At 36.3% G+C, this 27,737-nt stretch overlaps 1 protein-coding gene across 1 annotated transcript in view; it reads left to right on the top strand.

Annotated features, from left to right (window-relative positions):
- The window catches only part of GPD2 (glycerol-3-phosphate dehydrogenase 2), a 98,110-nt gene that overhangs the window by 62,826 nt on the left and 7,547 nt on the right, over positions 1-27,737 (top strand). The window contains exons 6-12 of the mRNA XM_084253099.1: positions 3,231-3,395; positions 4,212-4,356; positions 10,726-10,919; positions 21,895-22,029; positions 22,289-22,464; positions 23,012-23,143; positions 24,063-24,221. Coding sequence (XP_084109225.1) covers positions 3,231-3,395; positions 4,212-4,356; positions 10,726-10,919; positions 21,895-22,029; positions 22,289-22,464; positions 23,012-23,143; positions 24,063-24,221 — 1,106 coding nt within the window. The remainder of the gene's footprint in view (positions 1-3,230; positions 3,396-4,211; positions 4,357-10,725; positions 10,920-21,894; positions 22,030-22,288; positions 22,465-23,011; positions 23,144-24,062; positions 24,222-27,737) is intronic.

Raw genomic sequence — 27,737 nt, forward strand, 5'->3', positions numbered from 1 at the left:
GCTCTAAGGAAACAGATTTGAAAACCCAATCTTAATAAGCAGATCAATTGGGTGGGGGAGTTGAGATTATTGTATTGCATTCCAATGAAATGCAGTGTTGTCAAAAACTTTTTTCTCTAGAAATAAAATTACAGGAGGCATATAGATACCTCTCAAAATGTCAGGAATGGGGGTTGGGGAAATTTCGTTAAGAATAGTGAAAACATACCACTTATCCCAGGAAGCATTCACTGTGAGCATCTGGGTATCTCAGGGTAAAGGGTAAGTTTAATCTGAGTAGGGGAGGAGGAGGTCTATCCTGAATCCAAGGAGGTAAATGAATCAAACTGAAAGTCTGCAAAGGAGATTTCTGAGTAGAAGTATGAGCTCCTGGGTCCAGAGGGAAGTCAAATTACTGGCTTCTCAATTTGTAGGAGCTTATGCTTGCATGTTTGCATTTCCCTGCAAAGCTAGGGGCAACTTATAGGATAAATCACAAGGGAATTACTCGTATTATTTCTCTTTTGTCCCACTTATTCAACTTAAATATAAGGACTGGTTTGATTTATATTCAGATTTTACATATTTCTGGAGTTTTCCTGCTTTCTTCAAATTTCTTGCAATAAAATCACTAATGTCTGAAATTTCTTTACCAAGAAACCGTATCCCATCCATAATTAGAGATAAGACTATATCCAAATATTTATTTAATACACTGAATGGAATTTGCTAACTTTAACTCTTACTGAATGTTTATTGTTTGCCTGTTGCTATTAAGGAAATAGAAAAAAGGAAGAACAATAAGGTTTATTGTCTTCCCATGACTGAATGAGGAGACATGGCAGATCATATAGAAGTTACAGTGGGATGTAAATATCATGAGAGTAGAGACCAAGCTGTATCTTTCTCACTACTGTGCTCCCTGATTTGCTGCAGTGCCTGCCTTATAACCAAGGTTTATTATTTTTTTAAGTGGATGGAAAATGAACACAGCATCATAAAGACTAGAAAATAGGCATGTGCAAAACAGAGTATTGACCCAGAAGAAGGATGAACAACTTAGCCTTGGAGAGATGCAGGTGAAGGGAGACTTTATGTGAAGATAATTGAAAAGGACTTTGAGAGAGGAGTCGGTGTTGTCTAGAGTTTCCCAAAGAGTGTTCCAGCTGGAAGAATTAGAGTGGACAAAAGCAAGAAGGTGTGAAATGACATGAATGCTCAGGGATTTGCAAAGAAATTGACAATCCTAAATAGTAAAAAGAGTGGAACAGAAAAATGGCAGATGAGGATCATATCATGAAGGACCTTCACATGTAAAAAAGTGACATACCTGATCTGAGACAAGACAGGTGTTACCTGCTACCAGGGTGGGTGTGGAAAAACAGAGACCAAGGGATTTGTTTCTATCACATGCTTTTAACTGAACTTGACCTTGTTTATCTTCAACACTGCTGGGATGTGGAAGCTAATTAGGGAAGCATTTCTCAATATAGAAGTAACAGCGCTTAATGAACTATACCAATATTGCTCCAGTGAGCTTTTGTATGTTAAAAATGTATCAAAAGAAAAATTTTTGTATTTTCAAAGTTTTGAGTTTTATTCCCAGATGATCATTTAATAGATACACCATTTTACAAATGAATCTGTCATTTAATAAATGGGATTGTTGCCTGGTTCCTTTAAACAGTGACTTCATTTAGGATTAGTCAATTTGTACATGGCTTTCCAGAGACTTGTCCTGTGTGTAAATTAAAGCACCCTTGTAATGGGTATTTCTCTGCCCCACAAACATGACTTGTATTTCTTGTATGACCAAATACTTATTTCTGTTGCGTAGTGTATTTCATTATAAGTTGGTTTCTTAAACTTAACTTTAAGTACACCTGCTGACTATTTTAATAGCAGCTTTAGTTCGTGCTGAGTTGAAATTGATAGAATTGCTACTCCTCTTCTTGCAGCTCAGCCACTACTGATGCTGTTGTGTTTTTTTCTTCTCCTATTCATTCTTTTAATTTTTCACAAAATAACTCCTTATTCAGCATGTTGAGGTTTAATTTATGTTCTCCACTTGATAGAGGATTTAATTTTGAGGGAAAGGTTCTTGGCTGATTGCATTAGTTCAGAGGTTTTAGAATAAGATGTTTGTGGGGAGGGGCAGCGAAATCTTCAGTCATTGATTCTCTCTTTATAACTTTGCCCTTTTAGCTGGAACAGATTACCTGTGTAGTGCTTCTTGCCCTGCACAGACTGAATCACAAGGAAGAAACTTTACATAAACCATTTATACTAAACGTTTGGTATGCTGGCAACATAAATCAACAACAATATCCATTACAAATTCATCCCTTTATCAGTATTATCTTGATAGAACAGATCCCAGTGTGTGGGAATTTGAACCCTGCTTCAATACATCTAGTCCTGGGTAATTAATTATTCAGGGCACAGAGAACCTGGCCCCTGCAATGTAGAGTAATTCTTCCTGGTCAGCGTTAACTCCACTGGCAATAATAAATAGAAAAAGTCTCTAGTGATGCCAGTATTTTAAAGTGATTAATCATCTTTCCCCCCTTCTCCTCCCCCTTAGTTTTCTTTAACTAGGAATTTTCAGCAATAAATCTTTAACAATACAGGTAGGAATTGTTCTGTAATTAAATTTTGCCCTGCTTAATTTCTTACCTTTTATGTGCAATTAAAAAAAATGTTACATTTTAAGGCAGGAGCTCTTATCAAAATTCAAACCAAGAAAAATCCTTTTATAGAATACTGAGAGTCTCTATGGAAGATTAAGCTCTTGATTTTGAATATTAGATAGAACACATACTCATAAAAATTGTTAATCAACACCAGTTGGGGTGTCAAATATTCTGAAGTTTTGAATTGCTTCACGTTCATGCATACAGTTTGTCTGTATTAGGATAAGTCTGACATATACATATGTTCCCAAATTGAGAGAATACTCACTTACTTCTTAACTTGCAGATAATTGGTGTGAGTTCTGTAGGAAAGAGACTTTTTTTTTTTTACCCTTTTTATGGTACACAGAGCATGCTTGCCGAAAAGCATACAGGTAAATGCTTGACTGAGAGTGATCACGTACTTTTAAATCATGTCCCATAGTACCTGACCAGCCATCATGTATACTCTGGGTGACAGGGACAGATGTGACATATCTGTTGTGACACACTACTGTACCACCAGCCTGTGCCTGGGGGTGACTCCTGTCCCTCCTCTGATGCTTTCCCCTGCTGCAGGACAACACAACGATGCACGGATGAACCTTGCCATTGCTCTCACTGCTGCCAGGTATGGGGCTGCCACAGCCAATTACATGGAGGTTGTGAACTTGCTTAAGAAGAAAGACCCCCAAACAGGGTTGGAACGCGTGAGCGGTGCACGGTGCAGAGATGTACTCACAGGTATGCCACGGTTCTAGTAGGGAGGTATTTCTTTGCATCTTACCTTCCGCACATAATGACTGAGTTATAATTTTTCTGTCACTTCTCTTTTATTTAAATCAGATTTCAGAGTCATATTAATTATATTCCTTATTGTCAACAGTGACTGGTTTAACATGAAAATTTTCCCTTGTGAGACTTGGCAATTTTCCCCCTTTGTGCTAAATAATAATAATGATAATGATAATAATAAATGCCCACAAAATTCCCACAGCTATGAATGCATTCTGTTTTCTTTATAAAAACATGTTATTAATAAAATTAAATAAATGTGTCAAGTTGCAAAGTGTCACTTAGGTGCCATAGGCAGTGCATTTACACATCGTTAAAGTCAATCACTTTAACTTTGGTTAGATTTTCATGCTTGCTCTGGATCTGTGGCCACGTAGGCAGAGTTTTCCCTGAACAAAACCAGCGCTGTGAAATACATCATCTCACAGCAATGCTGTTTACAAATTTGAGATTAAAAGAGAAAGTGACTCGCTTACTTTTCCCACTTTCTCCATGTATGTACTTTATTCTGGGCACTCTGCAAAATAGACTGAGAGCTGAAATGAAGAAGTGGCATGTTATTCTTTGATTTGGACTTTCTTTGGGTAAATTTACTCAGATGAGAGACTTTTGAGAGGCTTTTCAATAACTTTGGCTGCTCATGTCACTTAGCCTGGTATACAACATACTTCGCCATAAGTTAAGTTAATAGATGAATTAATAATCCAAAGCATCGGTGAGCAGAGAAACAAATGGGGTGTGTGATTGATGCTGCTTCTTACACAGGGCATGAATTTGATGTGAGAGCCAAATGTGTTATCAATGCTACGGGACCTTTCACAGACACCGTGCGCAAAATGGATGATAAGAACGCAGCAGCTATCTGCCAGCCCAGTGCGGGCGTCCATATTGTGATGCCGGGTTACTACAGGTAACTATTCCAACTAGGGGTCATGGCCAGGCGATGAAGGCTACATAAAGTGCTTATATCTGCTTTTTTAGCACACATTTCTTACTAATAGATGGTCTAGCTTACTGTTCAAAATGAACAGAAGTAAGGAAAAGAACTTATCCAAAACACAAAATATAAACCACACTTGGGAATTTCTTAGCATTTATGACAATACTCCTTTTTAGAGGTTAATGATTTGGGTCCTATTTTTGTTCTTTGTTCAGAGTACTTACCTCCAGAGACTTGGAATTTTAATTAAAACATTTAAAATTTAATTTTGCAAAAATTTCCATAAAGGATATATTTTAAAACATTAAATTTTGTACAATATGTTTATAATGAATCTGGAAATAAAGACCACCCAAGTGTTCTTGTTTATAATTTATGAAGTATATTTTGAAAAATACTGTAGTAAGTAAAACTTTTAATTTCTAAACTAACGCATTAACAGAGATAATGGGGTGGAAAAATGGTTAGCAGTAGAGATGAAATAAGAATAGCTATTAATTAAAAATCATTTAAGTTGGATAATGGTCACATAGGGGTTCATGAAACTTCTAATTTTCTATATATTCTATATATTTGAAATCTTTAATAAAGAACCAATTTTATGGTTCTAGCTAAGTAATTAATAATGATCGCTCATGCTCAAGACATCCATGGAAAATATTCATGTGACCATGCAAGAAGTGTGCAACATGTGTACCATTTTTGCACCATGTGTGGTAAATCTAGTAGGCAAACTAGAAGTTCTCTGTGAAATAATGATTTATGTTCAAGGTGTTCGTTATGATGTTACTTGTAGTCAAGAAGTATTAGAAACCACTATTCCTAATCTTGGGGGAATAGATAAGCAATTTATGGTCTAGTCATATAAAGGAATTATAATATGGTCATTAAAATATAATTGTAAATAACTTCAATGTCCTAGGAAACCACTGATGACTCAGTGTTGGCTTAGAATGGAGGATGATCAGTTGTATGTGTGGTATTATTTGAACATTTTATAAATATACAAAGAAAACCCCAGAAGGAAAACGTTAAATGCTAATAGTGATTACCTCTAGGTTAATGTGATTGTAGGTAAGAGTTAAAGGTAATTTTTTTTTTTCCTAAGTGATGTGGTTAGGATGAGAGTTATCTCTTCCTTATTTTAATGATTTTACATAGAGGACATATACAGCTTTTAATATTTGATAAAATAAATGTGCAGAATCTATGTATTGTTTGTTATCTGCCCTAGAATGTTATTCTGATATGTTATAGATGCTGCTTCCTTATTATTTGGTAAGTTAATTTTCCTGAAGAGAGCCTAAGTTACCAAATATTTTGCTGCTGAGAAAATTATTAGCCTTTTACTAAGAAAAATACTAAAAAGAATTTCTTATCCACTCACACCAAGGCTTCCTTCTCATTTTCTACATGTCTAGCCTGGAGAAACCAAGATTTTTTTCCTTGATAATAATTTATGCAATGATACCTAATAGAGTCTGAAAAACTGCTAATCAGTTTAGTTCAAAAGAAAAAAAATAAAATTTTGAAAATGTCTCTTGTGTATAGAGAAATTTTCAACAACAGTTTCAGGCACAATTATATATATAATGTTGGTTTATAAAGGGAGGGAACCCCGATGGATTATGGTGGAGGATTATTGGTCCTTTGCTGGTCGGGGTAGTATGATAACATATATCTGAAGAGGTGTGAACCCATACCCCCTAATCGCATATAGTGTAATAAAATAATGTTACCTCAATGAAAAGCAATGCAATTTAAAAAGAATATGCAAAACCAGCTAAATTATAAGGACTTTTTTGGGGTGAGGAGGTGTGGGGGGGGTTGATTTTTAATGTCGTTAGGAATAGGTGATGATGTAATACCTAAACTCTACACATATATATCATCTTCATAATCATTACATCTGTGGAAAAGATGTAAGATATCTCTAAGATGTCTTCAAGAGACTATCAGACACATCCGCATGTGTTAGTATTTCCTTCATTATTGTTTCATGATGTCAGGGGATACTTATTATTCCCTATGTGAATTTTGCCATTTAATAATGACATCATTAGGGACAAGAAATTTTATTTCATGAACCTTAGTTTCCCCATCATTAAAATGGGAAGACATTTTGCTCTTTCAGGGTGCGCGGTCAAGGAGACAATAGGGAGAATAAGTTAAGATGATCCCTTAGTGTAGAACATCCTGGTTTATTCATCACTTTACCTCTTGCTAACTGTGTTACCATGATAAGCTACCTCTTTCAGCTTCTGGTTCCTTATTTCATGATAGTACCTATCTTGTTTAAATTTTGAAAATGATTCTTTGATTACTTTTTATCTTTTTTTGTTGACTGCCCTGTTCCCTGGTACAGTATCTGGCATATAATAGTGACCAGTAAGTATTTTTTGTTAACTTGCCCAAATTGAGATTGTGGCTTTTATTAATCAAAATTTTAAGATAGCATCTATACATTTTTTAATATGAAGTTAAATACAAAAACAAAATATGATTCTTCCTCTTATTGCTCATGTAACCCTATAGAAAAAATAAGTAGATAAAAGCAATCATTTTAGAAAAAATAGAACAACACAAAATGTCTTCTTCCTCATGTCCTGTCCACACCCACCCCCTGACTTCTGTTCTCTGGTAATTGGTAACACTTCCTCCTGATTCCTTCCGTAAGATTTTATGTTCACACTTGTACAAATGTATTTCCTTTAAAAATTTTACATGAAATACGTCATGTAACACATACTGTTCTGTGTGCTTTATTACGGTAACAACAGAGTAGATAGGTGTTTATTAAGAAATATAAATTTGTATCACCTAGAGGAAGTATTTTCAAAACAGAACTTCTTTCTTAATTATAAAAATTTGGCTTTAGCTTCACTGCCCCTCGCCATAAATCATAGAAGTGTTAGTTACAGCTGGGTCTGTTGGAATCTAAGATGCAATAAGTGATCACATTCTATTCTGGGAGAAATGAATATTTGCGTTTAGCACCTCGGACCACCCCTGCTGCACAGCCCATCAGGGATCTTGGATAGTGGTGTTCAGCCCCTTTCCTGGTCAGACTGTTGCACAGGAGCCTCTTGGTTTTGGGTTGTGGCCTGGATTAGAGTTTACTCCCTCTTGGAGCATTGATCTTGAGGCAGCTGTAGCGCTGGCGTTCTAGAGTGATGGCTTTGCTCTCCAAAGCAAGTCATTTGGGGCAGGGAGGGGGAGGTAGGTCAGAAGATAGACTGAAAAGGCTCCCTGCATTCATCAATCTCCTGAGCAATTATAAGTCAAGAATTTGACTAGGTTCTCAGGATGAGTCAGAGCTCTGGGCTGCCCTACAAGCCAGCTCATGATAACTTAGACCTATTATTTCTAATGAGTTTGGAAATGCAGTGAGTTCAGTAACCACTAATTTATTGAATGTAGGCAGCTAAATGAAGAGCAAGAAACATCAGTACTCTGTATTTTGTTGGACTGTTTTCACCAGATTTATTGTTAATGGTATTTATTAAGTTATAATCCCAGCTGACATCCCACCTGTAGAATGATCTCATGCCATAGTAGCAACTTTTTTCTTTTTCCTTCTATTATCATTTTACTTTCAGAAAGCCCAACACAAAGAACTCCTATTTTTCAAAGGTACTCTAGTTTGCATTAAGAACAAATCTGGAATTTTTGTCAGTTGTGGCTAGATAATCTTAAAAAGCAGCAATATACCAAATGACTGAAATGCATGAAAAATGCCTTTTCCTCCTTCTAGCCCACAGATACTTTTTACTACTGACAAGAGTTCAATTTTTTTTTTCTATAATGTGTGCATACTGTTAGCTCTAGCACTGATTGCTAAGCAGTTAACAATAAATTGATTTCATTTTAAATAAGGGTATTTCAGGAAGGCAGTGGTCTGCATGAGAAAAATGTTCATTACATTTAATCCTAGACACACACATACATTAGCAGCAAGTTTTTCTCCCTGATGTCAAGTGTATCACAGATGGAAAAAGGACCTGTGCCTCACTGTGCTGTATATATCATCACTATAGTTGGTATCTATTTTCAAACTTTAGTGTGACCTTGCAAAATTAATCCTTCATAAGAAAACAAACCTTTCCCTGAGGGAGAATATGAATTAGGTAATTTAGAACTGATGAAAGGTATTTCCAAGTGGATTCTAAAATTTTTATATCATTCATTAATGGCTTTGTCTTCCCTCTGTGCTTGTTAATTTTATGTTTGACACATATGTCTTCACTTAAGCAGTTGATTCTCTACAGGTTCCAGATATGTGTGTGTTGGCAACCATCACCTTCACCCTTTAAACTGCTTTTATTGCATTGAAATATTTTAAAGGATTCAATGCTTGTGCTTTTCTAGCAGTATTTCATGTGTCGGTTGCTGAATATTATAATTTTATGCTGAAGTTGATTATGTTTATCTAGTTAGACACTTCATACGATACTGGTCAATAAAGTGATTATGTATACAACATACCAACATATGAATTTTTCCTTAAATGTCATTAACTATAGAATTTATCCTTTTATTTTAATAAAGTACTGTTTATCAAATTGGAAACTTAAACTAAGGTGACTGATTTAATACGAGTAATCATATAATATGAGAATCAAAGTAGGCACTTACAAAACACATAATTAATTTCTTTTAAGATTTCTAGAGTTGCATGACAAACACAAAGAAAAATATATTGTCATACAAAATTATTGATAAAAATTATTGATACTTCTGGTTTTCAATATATAAGAAAAAATTTCTTCCTCCAGTAAATGAGTGAAAATGGAATCTTAGCTGGTGGTTTGAATGATTGACATTCTTATTTGGTGCTTTTTACATGTCCCACTCTCTCTTGTGTCTCTCAAGTAGTCTGTTGACAGTGGTTATTTTCTACAAAGACTGTGTAGACATGGTAAGCAGTTCATAGGGCTGCTGATGGGTCTTTGCAAAGAAAGACCTAATAATTTTCATTGCTTAAATAAAGGAGACGTATTAGCTAAGCTGATTGTAGATTTCTTTTTCATAAAAAAATTAAGTTCTCTCATCTTTGCACATTTGAATTGATCTAAATTCAAAAGTTTTTTTTTTTTTTTACGAAATGGCAAACATAAAATATTGACTGTATGTCCTTTTAAATTTGTGGGAATGAGAGATTTCTTGAAATTCACTTAAACTAAATAGAATTGTGTTTCCTATTTAAGAAATTGCATTAATAGACACTGTGAATATACTTACAGAAAATACCTTTAGCACTGACTTGCTATGGTAATTCAATCAAAGTAAACAGCTTTCTAAAGATTTGTATTCTGGCACTCTCAGATTTCTCCTATTCCATTAACAACTTCACCGAATTTCTTTGAGTGGTTAATGAATACAACACTTTTTAGTGAATTAAAACAGTAGTTTCTAGTGATTTAGTAACATAATTAGACAGAATTTTTTAATGTTTGCTTACAGTTGCCTATTCTTTCAAGTGTGTTTTATGTGTTTTAGAATATTAAGTACATGTTAATGAAAGTTCTTGATTAATATTTTGGAAGGTTTTATATAATCTGTCAGAAGAGGTACCCTTGAACCTTGATTTAATAGCATAATGCACTACCATCTTCTATTTAAAGATTTCCTTGATAAGATATTCCTCTCCTTTTTGACCTTATCTTAGTACTTTGTTAGGTAGTGGTAGAAAACTGAACCCTTTTCTCATGGAAACATTTTTTGAGATGGCTGTAAATCTGGAATAAAGCAAGAAATCTCATATTTGGTGAGGAGTACAAGTTCATCTAATCACAAAAGAGTAAAGGCCTTTTTGATTACATTTTAGTTTCTAGAAAGTTAGGTCCTTAATTTTTCTCATGTACTTCTGAAACCTGCTCTGAATGATGTGCCAAATGTCAAATGTCTCAAGAACATATTTGTCATAGATTTGAAAAAAAGGTTGAAGAGTTATCCTTTAATTGACCATCATCAAAGAAATTATAGACATTTATCCTGCTGACATTATCTGATGTGAATGGCCCAAGGAATATAAAAAACAAAACAATTGGAAGGTGAAGCTCACTTTATTAATTAACCTTCAGTTGTTGAGAAGGGGAGGGCTGGTTCTTCTCTGGGATATTGTTATGATCATACTTCCTCCATTCCTTTGTGTTACTTACCAAACTTGTTTTTTCTTTTAGGAATTTCTAGACTAAGGTCGTGGCAGTAAAATTAATAGATCATGTGTTTCTTGTTTTGTTTACATGAGAATCAGTAAATAAAATACCTCCTAGACTGTAGATGAAGATTAAAACTTCTGCTAATTTCAGAAATATATGACCCTTCTTTTTACCTCAGCCCAGAAAGTATGGGACTTCTGGACCCAGCAACTAGTGATGGGCGAGTTATTTTCTTCTTACCCTGGCAAAAGATGACCATAGCTGGCACTACCGACACTCCAACTGATATTACACACCATCCTATTCCTTCAGAAGAAGATATCAACTTTATTTTGAATGAAGTCCGTAACTACTTGAGTTGTGATGTTGAAGGTAATGTATGCATCCCTTTAAGTTTGTTCTCCCTCTTTTATATCCACCAAATCAGTCCACTTCTTGTTGGGAAACTGCCATATCTCCAGTCTGACTCATCTACTGCCTGGCCTACTCTAATTCTGTGTGGCAAGTTAGAATACAATGGGAAGAAGTTGAGTATTTTCTTCCTCTACTTTCTATATTCACATGAAACTCATATAGTCCTTTTCTGATAATTTCTAACAGCAGTATTTCAGCTTTTCATACATGAGTTCTAAACAATAGTGTTCTTCAATAAGAATATGAAATGTTTGTATTCTTTAATTTCTAGAGCCTAGGAAAGTCTGATTTACATAATACAGGATAGTCACAGGAAATTATTAATCAGAGAAATAAGAGGATAGAGGTATTAATTCCAAGAAGCTTAGTGCTGGAGCTTCTACTGTAGAAAGAACGTGAACAGTGGATTTAGTTAAGTAGGATAAACATGCTTGCTTTAATTGAAACAACAGAACTTTCCTAGCTTACCTGGGCATACTTCCTTTTAATTTGGATATCTTAGCATTTTCTCCAATGAGCATAAAAATGATATTTTTTTAAATCCAGACTAGTTTTAGAAGTCTTCAGCATTACGCATCTTTATTTCCTATCTCAGTTAGTAGTCTCACTATATATTTATATATTTAGTTTCCCAAGCTATAAATGGCATGCTTATCTTTGGTTCAGCCCTCTCTTTTTCAAGTCCAGTTCAGGTTTCTATCTGTGACCACCCTGCAGTATCATGTAAATCCCTCCCGCTTTATTACCCTAGCTTCTATTTTTCACTTAGTTGTATTGATGCCTTAACTGGCTTTATTATGTGTCAGGTTTCTATCCCCACCCAGCCTGATCCCTCCATCAGAACTCTCTAAAACACAGTTCTGATCATCACTTCCCTGCACAAAAATATCCCTTGGATGTCTCTTCATTGACTTTAGGAAAAATTCTAAACTATCAGGGAATCTAAGGCTTATTACAACTCTTTACAGGTTTATATTCCACTACTCAACCTCTGTATATTCGGTGTCTAATCGTTTCTCATCATCTCCCCATCAGGTCATGCACTTTTAAACCTTTATTCCTTGTTTGGGTTGAAGCTTCCTGTGGCGTGCCTTTCCACCCAACTTCTTACCTTGGCAAAATGCTATTTTTCTTTAGAAAACACCAATTCTTTGCTCTCTCATAGAATGTTACTCTAGTATAGCACGTTTCAGTATAGGCAGTCAAAGGTATATTGTCACTTGTTGCTCCTTGAGGAATCTTTATTCAACTTCAAAGCTTACTATTTTTCTGGTATGATGCCACTTGTGATTGTCTTGAATTGAAATGAATTAGTAATAGGTGCTTTCACGGTTTTTGATGCTGGTAATTTGAAAATTTTTCTGTATTCACATAGAATGTCTAAGGTATTGAATAATAGTCCTCATTATTTGTATCAGGACTTTTCCAAAATACTGGCGTCAGGGGAGGACACACACGGATTTAATTTTGTCTTGATTGGACTCACTAGCATCTATCAGTTCTTATTCCCTAAAGGATTTTTTTCATTGAATGATCACATATTTACAAAAAATAAGCTTTAAAATATGGTTTAGGTGACTCCCCTAGTTGTACTTCAAACTATATTACTGTTAGTTTCTTCTATTTTAAAGTAAGGGATATAATCTCATTTTGAGTATAGTCTCTTTGGCTTTCTATAACAGTATTAATGTATTAAATGCATGTAGCTAAAATCTAAGTGATTGATATTTATTCTCATACACTTGCATACACAATTATTTAGAAAATAGTGATGTCTTATCTATATTTAGATATTCAGAGTACACTGATGTTAGCTTTGTGTTCCCTCCCCCACCCCCTGCAATCTAGGAGGTGCTTGATCTGGGTCTGTTTATATTTTAATGTATTTATTATTGTTAATGAATCTTGCTTCATTTCACATTTATCTGGGTATAATATTTGTTAAAAATGGTTTTGTATCTGGGCCTTAAGGACAGGAAGTTTTGATTGTTGGAGCAAGGGATAAAATTAATTCAAGAGCAGAGAGCTCTATGTTGACAGTTTCCAAATTCTTAAAGTTCAAATGCAGTAACTATGAGAAATCTAACTGCTTGCATGTGCTGAGAGGCGGGATGTGCGGGAAATAGGTGTAGGTTCCAAAAGGCCGTCATGCCCATATCGCAGGTGGGACTTCCACCACAAAATGAACTTTGAGCTGTAACAGCAACTAGATCCTGTACCCCTCACTTTTATTCTGCCTTTTAATGGATGGAATGTCCTGCTTGGACCATCAAGGTCTTTTCAATTGACATACCTTTTTGTTTAGGGAATTGTTGGAAGACATAATTTCTAGCTATTCTGATTTTTGGTAAAAGTGGTTGAAATAACTATGTAAGTGCTGAAAATCAGGCTTTTCTCTTGAGGTCTGGGGGACATCTTGAGATGTCCAGGTAGTTTTTTAGGTAGCAAATACCTGGGGTGAAAGCACAAGTGATAGCTCTTTTATATATTTATTTCCCTGTGTACCCCATTTGTCATACCTTTGTTACTTCCTTAAAATAGATTACAATGATTCTTTTCACTTTTATTTATTTATTTATTTATTTTTGAAGGTTTATTTATTTATTTATACAAGCACTGGGTATAGTCAGAAGCACGGGAGGGAGAGAGAATTCACCAGAGCCAGAGTGGGGAACAGAACAGGCAGACCAGAACAGGCAGACCGACGAAATACACTGCTGAGGAGAGCAGCGGGTGAGACATGAAAGGTTTCTGTCATGCCATGTGGGACCCTCGCCAGCGGCTGGGGATCGAACCTGCGCTGCAGAGGCTGCGGGCAGCTTCACAGCCCAGCGCTCAAATGCTGTGCCACCAGGGGAGGCCCTTCACTTTTATTTTTAATGGATTGAAGACTTTATCTTTCAGAAAGTACCCACAGTCTTGGTAGAGTGTTAGATGAAATATGTCTATACCATAAAGTCTTTTAAATTCATGTTTTTTCAATGGAATTTTGGTGAAACCTGGTATTTTCTCCTGTGCAGATGAAGTGAAAGAGAAACTCTGCTTCCGGCACCATTCAGTTATTTGCATGCTGTTGCTGCATATATTTTAGACTTTCCACTTGTCTGACAAGGGTAGTGCATATTTTATTTTTTTCAAAACTCTATCATTACTGATTTTGTGCTTAATACTCTGCTAAGCATGTTGATTATATTATCTGATTCCCTGTACCACCCTCGTGAGGTATATTCTGTAATTCCCACTACACAGATGAAGAAACTGAGCCCAGTGACTAAGTTTCTTGTCCATAGTGCATTTGTTTTGGGACGTGAAGTCAGTACAAGTCAGTCTGGCACTAATCCTTGTGCTTCTGAATACCACTCAGTGCTGTGGCTAGTGATTCTGGGTTTCATGATGTGATATTGTATTCACGAAGGAGAGGATTAAGTATCTCAATTCATTTCATGGAAGCTGCTAGATACCTTCAGAATGATAGTGTTCTTTGTTCTTCACTGGTCTTGTTTGGATTGAGTGTTAAACTAGAGAAGGTTTCATATCACATAAATGATTCCTTGGGCCAATCTGTCTCTGCTGCAGATTTTAAAAATAAAAATTTTGTTTAGGTCCTAGAGCAATAGTTTTAAAATGCTTTGTATCCACCAGGGTTGGAATAATCATTTAAAAAGAATGGATGAATAAGGAAAAATTGACAACAGTTTCTGAGCCTCCCCAAATGGCTATATCCTTCAGAAAAAAAAAAAAGTGTCAAATCTTAACACTTCATGCTGTTCACAGCAGCTGCCACACTTCTGCAAAATGCGTCAGAACAATTCTGAAAAGCATTTTGCCTGTTGGGAATGAGACCATGCCTTCTTTTACAATTTAGAAAGCTTTCCATTCACAGGCTGAATTTTCTAGATTACTTGTTTGTTCTTTTCTGAAATGGGTAATTGATAGTTGTGTGGTGTGTGTTGAGTTAGGAAGAAAAATGATCTTTGGAAAAATGTATCATTAAGTCTGCTGTGTCGAGGTTAATCAGAAGGATGCAGTGGCGAAACTAAGCTATGACTTAACTGGATTGAGAGAGGCAGAAGATCTGCCGAGTGCTTTATCCATGTAGTTTTTCTGGAGTGCTTTTCTAGGCAGCTTCTGTAGTTGTACACAGGTTTTCACATATGCAATTAGTAGTGTTTATAGATTGCCTGTTATTCAATTAACAACTGAGCTGGCCATATCAACTCACTGCAGACCTGCCTTTTCACTGCCAGAGATTGTACCAGGGTTATCAATTTACACAGGCTTGGATGTCTTCCAGCTGTTTAATTATAGTGTCACACGCTTTGCTTTTTCTAGTTTCATTAGTTTATAAATGTAATATGGTATCTTATTTCTGTGATTAACACTTCATTTCAGCAGGTTAAACATGCTGGTAGAGACGTATTGATTTCTGACACTATTTCCCCTGTGTTCATTTAGATATTTTCACATGCTTTTTATTGATTTTTTGAAAGTGGCAAACATGAGAAAGAACACCACAAAACGTATGCCTAAATAACTGATGTGAAGGAAAGCCATGCATTTAGCTCTTAATTGTCACTTCCTGTGAGCTTTATTTTCTATTAATTTTTAAAACAAACACTCATCTTGCCAAGTTTTTAAGAATAAAAATATGAATTGTAATCTGAAACAATTATGTAACACTTAGGCTATGAAAGATGATCATTTTTACTATTTATAGCTTACTCTTTATGTGTTATATATGCTAAAACCTGAATGAGTTATTCTTGGGGGATGTAATAAAAATAATTCTTAAGCGTAATGGCAGGACTATTTTGTTTTCTCACTACCCTTTTGAAAATAATGCCAAGTATTTTTATAGAATCTGGAGGTAATCTTGGGTTTTTTAACATCTGGGCAATTGGCACTTAAAAAATCAACTGAGTACCATCTGGGTGAGCCACTCTAATAAGTGGTGCTTAATGAGGATTTTTCTCAACTTTAATAGTAATGTTGTTTTCTGTCATCTTGTTTTATTTAAAGTGTTCATTTATTTTGAAAGGGAATATCCAATTGTTTAACTATATGGTCATTGGAAACCTTATATAAAGCCTTAACATATTGGCTCAGAGACCCAAGTATCCTTGCTTTTCATTTTTTGATGTCAGCTCTTATTGTTTGACATAAAAAGTTCAAAGAATGCTTTAATAGTTCATTTAATATTTATATATGATCCTCCTCTATTTGATTCACTATTTGGGGTATTGAGAAATATTAGAATTGACATTGCTGAAGACTTTTAACATGGTGGAAAGATGAAACAGTAATGCCATCTTGTTTAGCTATCCTGGCAGTGTGAGAACCAGAAAAATCAAGATGAATTTTTGAGCTCTGAAACATGAAAGTTTGGGTTGAGTTTATTTATTGTTTTTTTCCTATGGACATTTAGAGAAGTGGTGTTTACTCTTGGCTACAACCTGAATGATAGAACAGATCTCTGCTTAAAATCTTGAGGGTGGGAGTACTTAATTCAGTTAAAAATATTTTTCATTTCTTTGAACTCATGAGCTTAGTAACAGAGGAGGATACATTGAAATGACAAAGGTGGAACAAATTATGACAGTGAAATATTTGGGGGGAAGCTTATTATAACAGATTGAATTCTCATAAGCAAAGGAAGTTTCATCAAATTCCACTGAAAGGATGCTTCATTAGAGATGTGGGCAAAAGGTAGCTGTAGTGAAAGTAACAGTTTGAGGATCTACCAGGACTAGACTTAAGATCTGCTCAAGGGCTTTTACTCTAGAGCTGCCTTGTGCAAATTCACAGCCTGTGCTTGTGCATATCATGTGGCTGTTTAAATTTAAACTAGTTAAAATTAAATTTGAAATTCACTTCCTTACTCACATGAACCACATTTCAAGTGGTTAATAGCTACAGGTACCTAGTGACTAGTGAATTGGAGAGTGTAGATATAGAACATTTCCATCACTAGAGACAAATCCAGGGTATATATAAAAAATCTAAAGGTATATATAAAATACTTGATTTAACTGTCATTGAATTTGTATTTTTTGTTATGGAAAATAAGGATATATGTTATCTTGTAAACAGAGAGCCACAGACATGAGAAGGCTCAAGAGGTGATTCACTTAGTGGTTCAGCAATGCCTAAGATGCAGGGCCTTTGCTTTTCTTCACTCGACCACCTTAAAGTTGGCTTTATTCCAAGGATTGTTTCCCCCATGGTTACATTCCAGCTGCACCATTTCCAAGCAGAATTAAAAGATATCTTAATGATTCTCTATATTCTCTCTCTACTTTTGAATACTATACTCTGCTTTTGAATCTCTTTCTTCAGAGTACTTTAATTAGGGTTTAGCTGTTTACCAGGTTTATACTACAGATGAACAGGTGATGAGGAGAGAAATCTTTCATTCAGTTAATTGCTGTCTTTTATGCAATAGTTTAGAAGTTAGGTTTTGTGTGTTTAGTTTAGTTATGCTGTGCTCCACAGACATAGGTTATCTCTATGGCCTTATCTCTATGGGTGGTGGAGATATTCAAATTCTTTATTCCTTAGCAAAAAAATAGCTTTTTGAATAATGTATACAAATCATTAAATGACAATGGTGAGAGAAAACTGATAGATAACCCTATTCAGCTACCCTCTGATCTGATAATGTATGTCCTAAAAACCATAAAGACAGATTCACATTTTAAATATGATTTTAAGTTGATTATTCTTAAATAATTTTTTAAGTTTAACCTCAACATGCATCTGACATAATTCTCTGGCTAAGAAACTGAATGCTAAGATATTAAACAAAATAAATTAAATTTCCTAACATACTGTGAATCTTTCTTGGTAGTATTTTCTTTTTCCTGAGTATCAATTTCAAACGTAAGGATTAAAAATGGTATCAGTATACAGAATGTTTTTTATTTAATGTTCATCTATGAATGAAAAACTCATTTCAGTTCAGTCTTTGGTTTAGACAACACAGTTTCGTAGATGTAATTTTCTGTCTGTTATACCAGAAAAGGGGAAAGCATTTGCCACAAAGATTATTTCTTATGCTTCAAATGTTCTGAAAAATACTTTTACAGAGTAAAAAATGCTTTTTACTCTGAAAAAGTCTTAATTTTCCATCAAATAATTTTAAAAGCAGTCAGAGGCTTTAAGACTTGAAACCAAATTCCTGATCAGTGTGGCTACCTGAGGAATTTCACAGGCACACTCTGCAGTCTTTGTGGTGACCACAGTGACGTTCTAAGTGGTTGACTGAGTTTTATTTTTGACTCTGAGGGTGATTTTATTTTGACTCTAATGGAAAATAGTGGTCATTTCCTAGTTAAGCTTTTTATAAAAATTCAAACATTGCACGATTTGTGTTGAGGTTTACAGGACTTTTGTGGAATTGTGTGAAGCAAGAATTAACCCGTATTCCATGGATACCATCAAGGTTAAACCTGTTTAAGAGAACGCAGCCCCCAGAGGGCAGATGTAGGAGTAGAATTTCGGCATGGAGACTCCCTTTGGTCTCCAGTTACCCAGTCTGGGAGCCTCAGGCTTTCCCTAGCAGTTTGTTATGTTTCTTCTTCTTCTGTTACAGTGTTCAAATATGGGTTTGATTAAAGATCCCTGAAATGGGCCTTCCTGGTGGTGCAAAGGGTAAAGACGCAACCTATAAAGCTGTGCGCAGCCACCACAGTACTAGTTCGACCCCTGGCCAGGGAGGTGACCCCCAGGGCACAGACCTCTCCTGTCTCGCCTGCTGTTCCCCTCAGCAGTGTATTTCAGTCAGTCTGCCTGTTCTGTTCCCCACTGTGTCTGTGTTGAATCCTCTCACCACCCCACCACCCCACCTCTGGCCTGTTCCCCACTTCTTGTATACAAAAGTAAATAAATCTTAATAAATAAATGAAAGCAGCAGAAGTACTAATGGTGGGTTTGCAATAAATTGTAGTCAGTAGGTGAATGTGCATATAAGACAAGCATGAATGAAGATCTACTATAATATATGTAAAGTTAAGAAATGAGGGCCTCCCTGGTGGTGCAGGGGTTAAAGACCTCGCTGTCAAGCTATCGCCATCCACTGCAGCACAAGTTCAATCCCCAGCCAGCCAGGGAGCTACCCACATGGCACAGCAGACCTCTCCTGTCTCGCCTGCTGCTCCCCTCAGCAGTGTATTTCAGTCAGTCTGCCTGTTTTGCTCCCCACTCTGTCTCTGGTGAATCCTCTCACCCCCCGCATCTCTGGCCTGTACCCCAGCTCTTGTATGCATAAATAAATAAATTTTTAAAAAGAAAATAAACACAAATTCTACATTTTCTCCTTCCCCCAGCCCCTGGAAACCACCATTCTATTTTCTGTCTTTGAATTGAGAGCTCTGTGTAATTCATATAAGTGGAATCATTCAATGTGTCTTCTTTGAGAACTATTTTATCTCCATTAATATAATATCTTCAAACGATAAATTTGTAGCATGTTGTATGTAGCATGTATCAGAATTTCTTTACTTTTGAAGGCTGAATATTATTCCATTGTATGTATGCATACATTTGTTTTTCTCATTTATCTGTTGATGGACACTTGGGTTGCGTCTACCTTTTGTCTGTTGTGAATAATGTCACTGTCAACGTGGGGGAAGGGGTTGAAAGTGTACAAATGTATCCTGCTTTCAGTTCTTTTGTGTATTTACCCAGAAGTAGAGTTTCTGGATGATATGGTAATTCTGTGTTGAGGAACTGCCACAACAACTACATCTTTCTTAATCTTCCCTTCAAAAATACCCAGGGCTTCCAATTTCTTTACATCTTTGCCAATACCTTTTTCCCCCCAATTTTTATAGTAGCTAATATATTTATTGGCAGTGAACTTATATCATTGTAGTTTTCATATTAATTTCTCCAATAATTAGTGATATTGAGCTTCTTTTTATGTGCTCATTAGCCATTGGTATATCTTCTTTGGAGGAAACATCTGTTCACATCTTTGATCTACTTTTTCAATCAGATTTATATTTTTTTGGTTATTGAGTTTTAGGAGTTCTTACATATTCTGTATGTGAATCCTTTATATGATTTTGCAAATATTTTCTCTTTGTGTAGTCTACTTTTTCATTCTGTTGACTATGTCCCTTTCTGTACGTAAGTTTTTAATTTTGATGAGGTACATTTTACTTATTTTTTTGCATTTGGTGTCACAAGCAAGAAATCATTGCTAAATCCAATGTCATGACTCTTTCTTCTTATATTTTCTTCTAAAGGTTTGTTTTTTTTTTTTTTAAAGATTTACTTATTTATGCATACAAGAGGTAGGGTACATTGCGGAGGGTGAGAGGATTCACCAGAGGCAGAGAAGAGAGCAGAACAGGCAGACTTGACTGAAATACACTGCTGAGGGGAGCAGTGGGCAAGACAGAAGAGGTCTGCTGCACCATGTGGGTCACCTCCCTGGCCAGGGATCAAACCCATGCTGCAGTGACTGGCAGTAGCTTGATAGTGCTATCTTTAACCCCTGTGCCACCAGGGAGGCCCCCTTCTAAAGGTTTTATAGTTATAGTTCTTATATATAGATCTTTAATCCATTTTGAGTTAATATTTATACACCATGTAAGGTAAGGGTCCAAATTCATCCTTTTGCATGTGGCTATCCAGTTTTCCCATTGTATTGTGTATTCAAGATTGTATGTAATCAAGTTTTTATCAATATGAGTAAAGTCTGGAAGTTAGATGGTGAAGACAGTAAGCAAAATTTCACTTCTCTATTCTCCAGGAATGAATTTACTGACTTACCAAAGTAAGTGCTGCTGGACTATGTAAGCATTCACCTTCCGATAGTCTACACTGTTAGGATTGCCACTCATGGTTAGCTCCTTTATGTGGAAAGTGGAAAGGAAATGAGCTAAGCTGTTCCTGATGCTGATCTAGATAAAGAAGAGTACATTTTGAAATCTCTGCCTTTAGGTCTTGCCCTTCAATCTGATGGTAGACCAGAACCACAACTTCTCAGACATTTTTTGGAACATAATAAGCGCTAGGCAACAGCTATCTAATGCTGTTGTAAACTTTACCAATTTTTTACTACGGAAGGAAATTGTATTTTGGCAGAGTTAATAAGAAAATTTCATGATATCTTGAATATTCAAAGAATTTCTACATGCTGTAAAATAAGTATTGTGTACCTGCCAGAAGAAGCTAGTATACCTGTTCTTGTGACAGTGATAATTATAATGGGATGAGAAACAAAAAAGGTATTACCCACAGTTGAGAGACAGTACAATTTAGGGTAAAAATTACAGACTTTGAAGTCAGAAAGAACGAGTTTTGACATAGCTTTACTATTTATAAGATGTTTGCTTTGGGCAAGTTGGTTAAACATTCCCAATCTGCTCTCTTCTCTGTACTGTGAGAATAATAATAATCAATGCTTTGTGACTTTGTGAGATTAAATTAAAGAAAACATGTATGTCAAGTGCTTTGAGAAGGTAGACTTGCTATAAATTCTCAGCAAGGGGCTGAAATTGATGAGGGGAGAAAATATCTGTTATCAGCCTCGTTTGTCTAAAAAGGATCTTTGCCTTCCCTGCAATAGCGGAATGTATTCTAGGAGGGAATTTAATATGTTATGCATTTATTAGTTTTTGTTTTGTTTCTGCTTTGTTGTTCTTTTTAACTAATCCAGATTGCCCCAGTTGAGGGTTGCTAACATTTTTCTTTTATTTCCTTTTTGTTGCCAGTGCCTGATTTTCAGGTTCTTTGCTTTTTAAAATGGAGATTATCTCTATAATACAGGTTCTGAGTTCTTGTAAGTATCCACTCACTTCTTCCAAGTTTTTTCTCCCCCTTTAAAGCATATTCATATCTTGGTTTTACTGAACTCTTTTCTGCTTAGTGACTGTTTCATAATTTTGTTGAGTAACCCTCTCAACCTTTGCCTTGCTCCTTCTAGTGAGAAGAGGGGACGTCCTGGCTGCATGGAGTGGTATCCGTCCCCTTGTCACAGATCCTAAGTCTGCAGATACTCAGTCCATCTCCCGAAATCATGTTGTGGATGTCAGTGAGAGTGGCCTCATCACTATAGCAGGTGTGGCTATTGTGCTGGTGTTTGGGTGCACTTTCAACAGGTGCTTGACTTAAAATTGTCACCTGGGTGCTCTCTGAATCCTAAATGAACAGAGATTTTTATGCTTGTGTGATTCTGAGAAAGCCTTATGTATTACTTTGCCATTTTTTTTTTTTTTTATAAATAAGAGGTTAGTTTTATCATCATTAGGTTAAGAGGTAAATTATAAGGAAAATAAATAATGAATGAATTACTTATCTTTACTACCTACTTTTTGTAGGTGGAAAGTGGACAACTTATCGATCTATGGCAGAAGATACCATAAATGCTGCTATCAAGACTCATAATTTGAAAGCAGGCCCAAGTAGAACCGTTGGGCTTTTCCTGCAAGGGGGTAAAGATTGGAGCCCCACACTCTACATTAGGCTTGTCCAGGATTATGGACTTGAAAGTGAGGTGGGTGTGCATTGTAACATCGTATTATTTTCTACCTTAGCTAGTAATAGAACAGCTGTCTTATGGTCTCCCTGACTTGAGAGTTTCTTTTTGCTAGTTTTATTACTGTCTTCATATTGTAGAAGTGGACTAAGAGAAACAAGAAAAGATGATCTTGCTTTGCTGTAGTTGCCTAAAAAGCAATGCACATTTAAATTTTATTTTCAAATCTGGAGTTTGTTTGGTTTATTCCTAAAAGACTGGGCATCCCAAGTTCTTTCTGTCTCAAGCATAAGGAAAGCTGTTCTTCAGAAGTGATATTGAGAGCAGAGTGAAGCTGAAGCTTCATCAGTCACTGATACAGTGATCCATGTGTAGTAGAGTTAGTGCTGGCCTAAGCATTCAGAGCGCAAGTGGTTTCCTCCCAGAAAATCAAAATCTAATCCTCTCCTAGAACTATTAGTTACAGACTCTAAAAACTGATAAGATAAGCACATAGATTTTTTGCTTTGTACCTAGAAGCTGTTGCTATTCAAAGTTCCTGACTAATGCAATTTTGTTTCCCTAGGTGGCACAGCATCTTGCTGCCACCTACGGTGACAAAGCCTTTGAGGTGGCCAAAATGGCAAGTGTGACGGGAAAGAGATGGCCCATTGTTGGAGTGCGTCTTGTGTCAGAATTTCCATACATTGAAGCAGAGGTATGTGAATAGCCATGTGGCAGTTTCCTTTCAGCTTTGGAATACCTATTCATTTCTCATCTTTTTTTTTAAAGTCATATATATGTAAGTTTTAGTGCATATTATGTCAGCTAAAACCTGGAGCAAAAAAGTTGCCCAGCACAAATCCCTTCTTTTACACATTTTCATTTTAATTCTGATGTGATAGTGGTAGTGATGATAATAATAGAAAATATGGATTTCCTTCTCCTCTACAGCTTTATCCCATTTTATTAATGGATAGCATTTTGCCCCTTTTGTGATCTTGAAGCTCTTCAAGTTTGTACTACTCATATGCTCCGTAATGACATATCTTGATTTGACAATAACTTCTCAAAAATTTCAGCTTTGTTTCTCATCAAACTTTCATATTTTCTGAAAATGGAGACCATACTTTATATTTATTTGTGATTCACTGTGCCTTAAAAACTAGGTGTTCAGTAACATTTGCTTGTTGACTGGATACAAGATTTCTAAGATACAGGTGTTCTATCATCTAGTTACTCTGAGGCAGAAAACGTTGGTCTAGAGATGAGACTAACTTTGAAACACTTACTTTTTGCCTACTTAGCTATGCAAATCAACATCCATATTAAGTATAAATAAAGAGGTAAATAATTAATGTGGATGGTAAATGAGAAGAGATGCACTTAGCATGTTTGTGCCAGGTTCCATTCAGAAAGAAGGCATTAGCTCTTGTCCAATTTATCCCATTTTCCAGACACGCTTGGCAGGCAGATGGGGAACTTAATATGATGTCACTATTTGTCTCATACCTACTGAAGAAACAGAGTCTAAGGAAAAATGTCACTTTTCCTAAGCGTTAATTCTTTTAAGTGAAACTTTATTTCCTGTTTCATAAAAGGTCTAAACTATTAATTTTACTTTAATTCAAACACAGGTGAAATATGGGATTAAGGAGTATGCCTGCACAGCAGTGGATATGATTTCACGACGCACTCGTCTGGCCTTCTTGAATGTCCAGGCAGCAGAGGAAGCCCTGCCGAGAATTGTTGAGTTAATGGGCAGAGAACTGAATTGGGATGATTATAGAAAAGAGGTATTATATAGATGCCTTTATAACGACAATCACCATTAAACACATGTAATTTTTGATTTGTTAGTACAGACTAGCATAGTTTTCGATGGTAACTATAGATTTCTTTCTAGTTTCTGTGTGTGTGTGAGAGAGAGAGAGAATATTTTTATATCCTAGGATACTTGAAAGTTAATCTTGTACCAAAATTTAGTTGTTTCTACAGATTCCCTTATAGAAAAAGACTCTCAAATTTGTAGCCATAATTCCAGATGACTGTGGGTAGAACTCTTTCTGGTTTTCATATTCTTAAAATTCTACAGTGCAGTTCACACTCTTACACTCTTTTGAATTTGCCTTTAGTAGGAAATAGTGGTTTTATTGTGTGACCACTAAATACTTACTGATTTGTGTCACTTAGATTTTATATTTATATACAAATTTTGAAAAGAAGTCAGAGATGCTGAGAGGCCCCCATACAAGTCTGAGGTCACTGTAATCATGATTTTCATGCTTATTAATTAAGCCAGCTCTTGTCATATGCAGAGGTATTTTCCTGCATTTATTAAAAATATTCTTTTCTCATTGGTTCAGTTCCTTTCTCCCTAGTCTTAAACTTGTTCCAGTTTGCTACTACTTTGCTGTGGTAACTCAGTCACCACCAAAACCACCCCAGGTGTTCAATATACTCTTTAACTCACAATTATTATTTAACTCAACCATCTGTGTCATTGACATGGTTGATTCTTTCCTCCTTGAACCACTTTCTGCAGTACTACCTGTCTCAGTCTAATTAGGTTGCTATAACAGAATACCACAGCCTGGGTAGCTTGAGCAACAAATGTTTTTCACAGATCTGGAGACTAGAGGTGCCAGCATGGTTGGGTTCTGGTGAGAGCCCTCTTCCTGCCTGTCAGACAGGTGCCTTCCTGCTATATCCTCACATGGAGGGAGATGGAGGGAGAGAGTGGGAATGGGAGGTGGGGGGAATCATCAAGGGATTCTTATAATGAGGGCACTAATCCTGTCGTAAAGATTACCTTCAGGACTCACCTAAATGTAATTATTTCCCAAAAGCCCCATCTTCAGATAACACCACATTGGCGTTTTAGGCTTCAACATGAATTTTGGGGGGTCATAATTCAATCTGTAGTACTAGCTCTCTTGGATCTTCTGTCTCCCCAAATTACTGCAGACCTTCACTTGTCATAGATAGCTTTTTCACCTTTGGTTGCTTCGATCTAAATTTTTGTATCACACTTGATCTAAACCTATCACCAAACCTTATCATATTTATCTTCAAATAATGGCTTGAATTCAACCTTTAACACAGTCTGCTGCTGTCACCCTCATCTACATGGATTATAGTAATAACTTCTTTATTACTGGTGTCCCTGCTTTAGCAGCTTCAGTGATTCTACTTAAACATAAACTAGATATTCATTGGTATGTCATTCTGAAATTCAGAGGCAGGGTTGAATTAGAGATATAAATCTGAGTGGGTATTTAAGCCACCCGGTTGAATGAGATCAGATAGAAAGTTTGTAAAGTATATTACATAGTGCTAATAAATTTAGTAAGATGAGGGCTGACTGATACTTCCTTTGCTGTAAAACCCTGTCTTTTACTCAGAGTAAAACCAAAGTCATTACAGTAGCTTATAGACCCTCTGTGATCTGGTCTTTACCTGTCTGATCCCCTGATGGTTCTTCCCATTCATCATGTCCCACCATCCAACAGATAGAATCACTATTCCTTATTCAAGACCCGCTGATCCTTCTGCTAGGAATTCTGTTCCCTACCAGTTACTCTAACCTACTACTTCACTTCAAACTGGTCTCTCTGCAGGCAGGCCTTTCTCACCTGACTTTGGTTGCAAAGCACACTCCCCTCAGCATACTATCCAAATGGCATTTCCCCCATTTTCTCTACTTTATATTTCTCTTTAACATCTATACTAGTTGCTCTATACCATGTACTTAGTTGTTTATGTATTTATTGTCTGCTTCACCCCCAGAAAATAAACTCCGCAAAGGAGGAGATTTCTTCTTCTCTCCCTTTTCCCTCCTCCCTCCCTCCTCCCTCCCTCTTTGCCTCCTTTCCTCTTTCCTTCTTTTCCCTCAGTGCCCAGCATATAGAAGGCAGTATATAAATGTCTGTTGCATGAGTAAATTAACATTATTGGGCATATGTGTCATATACTGAAGGGTAAGGAAGGACTAGGCATAGATTCTGACTCATTCTGGTGTAGATTTGCAAATATGGATGCATCTCAGAATCCCTTGGAAAACACAGTGAGAAAGGACAGATTTTTTTTTTTTTAAAGATTTATCTATTTATACATACAAGTACTGGGGTAAGGCCAGAGGTGTGGGGGGTGAGGATTCACCAGAGATAGAGCGGGAAGCAGAACAGGCAGACCGACTGAAATACACTGCTGAGGGGAGCAGCGGGTGAGCCAGGAGAGGTCTGCTGAGCCATGTGGGTCTCCTCCCTGGCCAGGGGTTGAACTTGTGCTACAGTGGCTGCGGGTAGCTTCATAGTGCTGTGTCTTAACCCCTTGCATCACCAGGGTGGCCCCGAGAAAGGACAGATTTTGAGGCTTTTACTTTATAGACTATCAGAGGCAGAATCTTCAGGGACAAAACCATGATCCTGCATTTTATTTCTAACTCATTTAATTCTCCTCTAGTAATTGTAGTACAGTGCATGTAGTATACCGATGATGAAAATCACTCATTGAGAAAGATCCTTAATCCTAATCACAGCCCTTTCAGGGATAACCTTTACTCCCATTTTATAGTTGAATAAACAAGTTCTAGTCATGGTCAGTGTTCACACAACTAGAAAATTGTGGAACTGGGACTGAAAAGTAGCTCTTTGACCTAGAATCTACACTTTCCCCACCCTGCCCTGTTGCCTCTGCATGGACATGAGTGACTTATCGCTCTTCCACTTTCAGTTTTGGTTGATCAACTAAAGCTATGTAGAGACAGCACAAGAGAAACTTACTCCTGTGCTACTGCCAATCATATCTACCATATAGAAGGATTGGGGATAATGTGTTCCTGCAGAAGTTATGGTTAGGAAGATTTGAATATGCAGGAAGATATGCTGTGCCAGGAATTCAGGCTGTGGGAGGTAGAAAGGAGGAAGAAATTCCTGTAAACTGGTTGTATTCGGGCCTCCTGAGGAAACTAGTTTCACTCAGTTCAAATTTTATGAGCAGATTTTATATCTTCAGAAATATTCTCCTGTTCTCCCTCCCCCCAAACAAAGTAACAGAAATAAAAGACCTAAAGTTATTACACAGTATCTGAGACATAGAAGTGTTAATGAGAGCTGTGCACAGTCTAGAGAGAACAAAGAAGGAAAAAAAAAAAAAGAATTAAAGGTTAGAAAGCTGGACTTCTGAGAAAAGGTTAAAAGCATTGGGATTATTTAACCTGCAAAAGTGAAAGAGGAACAAGGTGATAAATAACACTCTGTAGATGAATTGTGGTTGTTTTTATCAGTCAATACTTAATGAGTGACTTGTAT

The sequence above is a fragment of the Talpa europaea genome (assembly GCF_964194135.1).
Source record: "Talpa europaea genome assembly, chromosome: 1".
NCBI lineage: Eukaryota > Metazoa > Chordata > Mammalia > Eulipotyphla > Talpidae > Talpa > Talpa europaea.